The sequence below is a fragment of the Lepidochelys kempii genome, chromosome 9, assembly GCF_965140285.1.
Source record: "Lepidochelys kempii isolate rLepKem1 chromosome 9, rLepKem1.hap1, whole genome shotgun sequence".
NCBI lineage: Eukaryota > Metazoa > Chordata > Testudines > Cheloniidae > Lepidochelys > Lepidochelys kempii.
The window spans coordinates 18,214,513-18,220,512 of NC_136388.1; the positions used below are offsets into that span (position 1 = coordinate 18,214,513).

A 6,000-nucleotide genomic window follows, 5' to 3' on the forward strand; every position below is an offset into this window, starting at 1 on the left:
TAGAGCCATCCTCTTTGGAACCCCCTTTCAGGTAGTTGAAAGCAGCTATCAAATCCCCCCTCATTCTTCTCTTCTGCAGGCTAAACAATCCCAGCTCCCTCAGCCTCTCCTCATAACTCATGTGTTCCAGTCCCCTAATCATTTTTGTTGCCCTTCGCTGGACTCTCTCCAATTTATCCACATCCTTCTTGAAGTGTGGGGCCCAAAACTGGACACAGTACTCCAGATGAGGCCTCACCAATGTCGAATAGAGGGGAACGATCACGTCCCTCGATCTGCTCGCTATGCCCCTACTTATACATCCCAAAATGCCATTGGCCTTCTTGGCAACAAGGGCACACTGCTGACTCATATCCAGCTTCTCGTCCACTGTCACCCCTAGGTCCTTTTCTGCAGAACTGCTGCCTAGCCATTCGGTCCCTAGTCTGTAGCTGTGCATTGGGTTCTTCCGTCCTAAGTGCAGGACCCTGCACTTATCCTTATTGAACCTCATCAGATTCCTTTTGGCCCAATCTTCCAATTGGTCTAGGTCCTTCTGTATCCTATCCCTCCCCTCCAGCGTATCTACCACTCCTCCCAGTTTAGTATCATCCGCAAATTTGCTGAGAGTGCAATCCACACCATCCTCCAGATCATTTATGAAGATATTGAATAAAACCGGCCCCAGGACCGACCCTTCGGGCACTCCACTTGATACCGGCTGCCAACTAGACATGGAGCCATTGATCACTACCCGTTGAGCCCGACAATTTAGCCAGCTTTCTACCCACCTTATAGTGCATAGTAGGTATAATTGTCTTTAACAAAGCTACAGTCATGGTAGACATTACACAATAAAGGTTGTAGCTCACTTTTAAGCATAAATAAACTTTCAAACTCTGCCTCAACTTCCTCCTGCCCTAATTCACTTCCTATTCCTCCCAAAATCCTTTCAACCTGGAGAGCCTCCAGCTCTAGCATCTAGAATTCCTTCATCAACTCTTCCAGCTTCACATGAGAATCACCTCTTTTTCATCTGCGGTTATCTATTTAATTGCATCTCTGAATTTGCTTCCCACCCTCCCACACACACATCTGGGCTGCAAATTCTATGCTGTGCCTGCGAGACACACAGCTCAGAAACTCTCCCTGAATCCGTATTGTGTTGTGTAATGTGCTATTCTGTCATGTATGAGGATTATAGAATTCTGTAAGTATTCCATTATAACCGCATTTAATAATGTAACTCACTAAAAGGTATCATCCTGCTCCTGTGAAATCAATGGGACTTTTGACATTAACTTGGGATCAGACTGTAAAGGATGAAATTTTCATCCTCACTACAGCCTCTGTGGCATAATACAGGGCTATAAAACCTCCAGAACTAGATAGGGGACAGTCCCCCCGCCACAGGAATTGTATAGGACAGCTGCAGCCTGCCTTATGTAGGCCACTTTGCAAGCCTCAACATAGTGGATGGAGTTGGGGGCAGGCCTATAGCTCCACCGAGATTTTGGGTTATGACGCGTCAGCTTCCAGAGCATCCCAGAATTCAGAGGTTTAAAGCCACCTTTGCCCTCAATTCCTCAGAACTATAAGTTCTGTCTTGCACCAGAATTTTATCCTAACCCAGCCATGTGTTTTAAGATAAGCTATAACCACCACACAATATATATTTTTAAAAGTTTTATGGGTAAATGTACTTGTGACGTTCCCCTGGTGCTATCTGGACCAGTGATAAGCTAGGCCACTCCAATCCTTGACTCTGGGAGCCAGCCTTACCCTGCTCTGCTGTCAGAACCCCCACTCCTGGGCTGTTCACGCACAGCCTCTGGCATGTAAGCTGCTCCTTGGATTGTGCAACCGAATGACACTAGCCAATACCTCCCATTCCAGAGGAACCCAACCCTAGGAACCTCCGTCTTGCAGTGTCCAGTTGTGCCTGCTGGATGCTGCAAGCTTATATGAGTTTGTCATTTTAACAAAGACATTAATATGTAACAGGCTTGCTATCCCAAGGTGAGTCTCTGTCCTGCTTCAAACCAAACGTACTGCTTCAGGTAGAACAAACAAATATCTTTATTAACTATAAAGATAGATTTTAAGTCAAAGCGTAACAAGTCAGATTTAGTCAAATGCAATAAAAGCAAAATGCATTCTAAGATGATCTTAACAATTCCAATGTCCTTACAAACTTAGATGCTTCTCACCACAGGATGGCTGGTTGCTCTTCAACCGGGCTCTCCCCTTTGATCAGTGGTTCAGTCGCTTGGTGTGGTGTCTGTAGATGTAGGTGGAAGAGAGAGGAAGAGCATGGCAAACGTCTCTCCCTTTTATCATGTCCTTTCTTCCCTCTTGGCTTTGCGCCCTGCCCCCCTTCAGAGTCAGGTGAGCATTACCTCATCACAGTTCCAAACTGGCCAAAGGAAGGGGGGTGACTCACTCGAGAGTCCAACAAATTCTTTTGTTACTGCCTACGCCAGTGTCCTTTGTTCCCGTGAGGCTGGGCTGGGTTTGTCCCATACCTGCCCTGATGAGGTGTGAACTGCCTCTCTGCTCTTGGAGAGATTTTGCCTGGGCTTGCATTAAGCCACGAGGATACATTTTCAGCTTCATAACTATATACCTGAAATTATAACCTATGACATTACTGTAACAATTACTATAACATCACTGTAACAACCATGCTCAGTGCATCATGAGCCTTCCGAAGACACCCAACATGACAAACTTTGCATTGGATACCACACAATCATTTTACAAGGATGAACATGGGGGTGCTGGGTGTTCCCCTGAGGTACAGAGCCTCACAGTACTTTCACTGAATCCTTCCGTTTTTGTTTGATCTTTTCAGGCTGATGAAAAAAACAATGAAGGTGCAGACCATGAGCAAGGAGTTCATGAAGAGAACAATGCAAAAGAAGGTCATGAAGAAAATTATGAGGAGGAAGAGGAGGATGAGGAGGAAGGTGGCGCCATTGCAGCAAAAGCCCATAGAAGAGGGGAAATGTAACTCTTTGTTGTTTTATGGGTTATGTTCAACAAAAGGTTCTTGCTTGAAATGAACTTTTTTCTAATGATATTTAATTACAGTAATTCAAACTTTGCCTTTTATGTTTTTTACTTTTCTATTAGATGCTTTCATACGTATATGTGAATACACTATTTTGATATTCTAGATTAGCATCTCTTTTATATTAAGGCAACACAAAGACAGACAGTGGAATAGGTCTCATTCTTGTCATAATTCTGGTAATGTTTTAAAAGAGCATTTTTGGTATAAATTTAAACTTTCCTCTTGTCCAAGTTTGGAAAGAGCATTCAGTCTACACTGTAACTTACATGGGAAGTGATCTCGGGCCTGAAACTACTCAACGTTAGTCACTCAAATAGTTTCATTGCCTTCAGTGATTCATGGGTGAGTAAGGGCTAGCTGAATTACACACTGAAGCCCCCATAAGCATTACAGGATTGGTTTAAAGTTTAGGCCACAAATGAGCGGTCTCATTGGCTTTAATGGGACTATTTGTATGCTTAAAGGTAAACAAACATGTGTGTTTGCAGGATCAGGTCTCAGCATGTAGATGCAGTGCAACCTTAAAACATGCAAGCTATAAAAGCTTTAAGAATATGGTGCTGTTAATAGCTGTTAAGGTTAACAGCTGTTTATGTAAAATTATTATAAACTTAATTTTAACGTGTATCAAGGTGTTTCAGTTACAAAAATCACAGCAGATAATAAAAGATGGTCTGTGGGTAAAGTACATGTAGAATGCATTATGTAAAGAATGACTTAGACAATCATAGATACAAAATCAAAATAGTCCCATCAGTTGAAAACATACTCAGCACAGGAAGAATGAAGGTTTACAGGAAGAATAACTGGGTGATACTTAAACTAGTTCATAAAATATGTGTCTGTCCCACTATCCTCAAAACATTTCAATAATCATTTGTGTGTAAGGCCTGTTGAACATGCATTTTGGAGAGTAAAAGGACTTAAGGCATTTTAAGTGAGTTAATAAGACTAGTACAAAATATCCCCTTCTGAATTTAGGGCCCCACATTTCTTGTGGAGGTCATCCAGAGGGATGTCTATATATACACTGTTGTGCTCAGCTGGTGAATAGCAAACCAGCGACAAAACTTCTGTAAGCACACTGCAGTGTGTTTTGCTTCCCTTTAGCACTGCATGGCCAAATGTTAATACTAACCTACCAGAGGCCCAGTATGTTAAGTATACCAAGTCCTACAATTAATGTAATTGAGGTGCATGAAAATATACAATATTTGTACTGTTACACACCTTTGCTGTTTAATTTAAAGAGGTTAGGCCTAAAGGCTTTAATCTAACCATTGTGTTACTCTTTAATTAACCCCTGGAGAATGGAAATCTGGATTTCCTAGGCTATGTCCCATTGCTGGAAATGAGGCATACCATCGCTACCAGTGTGAAGGTGTTAATATATAAAGGAAAGTGTGTTTCTTTTTCTCTTTACACTTTTTTTGAATGATACCTAAGTAATATTTTTTAGTTTAACTTTTTAATCTGATTGTAATTTAATTCAATTTCTACTAACTCAATTATACTTTTTAAAGATGGTTTTACTATTTCTAATTTTTTTTTAAAGTGCCCTATATATTTCTTACATTGCATAGGAATATTTTGGTCAGAATGTGTTTTTGATTTTCTGGTTACCATATTTACATTATGTATAAAAATGCCTGTTTATGTAATACTGTAAAATGTATATAATATGTACATAATCGTCAGAATACAATTATTTTGATAAATTGGTCTTTTTTAATGTCACTGTTGCAGAATTTAATTATTTGAGGCATAATAAAAACTTGCCTGCAGTCAATAAAGCTAGAATGTGGGTTACCAATCTTTTTGCAGTGTGACATTTTACTATTGTTTTTCTACATGTCCATTCTTATCTTCTGTGAATGTGTTCATGGAGGGGGTGAGGTTGGAGAGAGAATGGCAGCATTGTACAGCAAGGGTGGGGTTTTCCAAAGCACTGCTTGATGGCTTTATTCAGTTTCTAGGGAAGTCAGTGGTAAAACTCCCATTGAATTCAGTCAGAGCAGAGTTTGGTCAATGCTTTGAGCGCATCAAAAATTCCACTGTAATTGTCCAAAGTGTTATAATACGTTGACTGATTTAACTGTTTGTAGTTGGCAGGGCTGGATTAAGGCATAAACTAACTAAACTACATCTTAGGGCCTTGCAGTATGAGCTTGCAATATGAGAGGCCCCTAAAAAAGAAAAAACTGAGAAAAATTATATTCTCTCTAAATATAGACATTTTTGATCAATTATGACAAAAATAGACACATCTGGGTACACTCATATCTTTACCTACCCTTACCCTTCATTAATTGTTCATTACTGGCAGGCCAGAGGCCAGGACTGAGGGAAAAAAAACAATAATTGCACTTGTAAAATTATTATTTCTATGAGTAAGTCTACTATCAGTCTTCTAAGGCAGTGTCTTGTTGGCCAGCTGCTACTGGTAAAATTCTGACCATGCCTTCTTAATTTATTTAAATAAATAACTAATCTCACTGCCGATAAAATCAGGAAAAATGTGAGGTCGGAGACGGCAGTGTCATGAAGCCATCTTGCCAAGCTCATACTTGTATGGGACTTGTCCTAGGAATGACGTCATGTAAAGCCCTCCCCCTTGGTTGGTAATAGCCGGAAGGCCGCCACCTTTGTTTACAGTCCAGCATGCTCAGTCGTGTATATATCAAAAACTCCTGTTTTTCTTCATTTTTCTTAATTATTACTGTGTTCTTTCTTCTTTTGATCTGTACATACATGCAATTGTGTATTTTAGTGCGCACGCCACTTTCTGCTTCTTGCGTTATCCATGCTTCACCTGACTAAGTTTGCAGGCGATCGTCTTATGGACTTGGGTCAAGTGGATCTTAAGGAGGATACATTTTGTTGGTCACCCCTGCTCTAATATTTACTGTGAAGGTTCCTGAAACTGACAGAGGGAAGCCAACCTG

General features: G+C 40.7%; 1 protein-coding gene across 4 annotated transcripts in view; it reads left to right on the forward strand.

Annotated features, from left to right (window-relative positions):
- GOLIM4 (golgi integral membrane protein 4) overlaps positions 1 to 4,809 on the forward strand; it is a 65,213-nt gene extending 60,404 nt beyond the window's left edge. For all 4 annotated transcript variants that reach the window (XM_073359451.2, XM_073359452.2, XM_073359454.2 and 1 more), the window contains one exon: positions 2,834 to 4,809. In XM_073359451.2, coding sequence (XP_073215552.1) covers positions 2,834 to 2,992 — 159 coding nt within the window. In that variant the 3' untranslated portion in view covers positions 2,993 to 4,809. The remainder of the gene's footprint in view (positions 1 to 2,833) is intronic.
- The last annotated feature ends 1,191 nt before the right edge of the window (positions 4,810 to 6,000 follow it).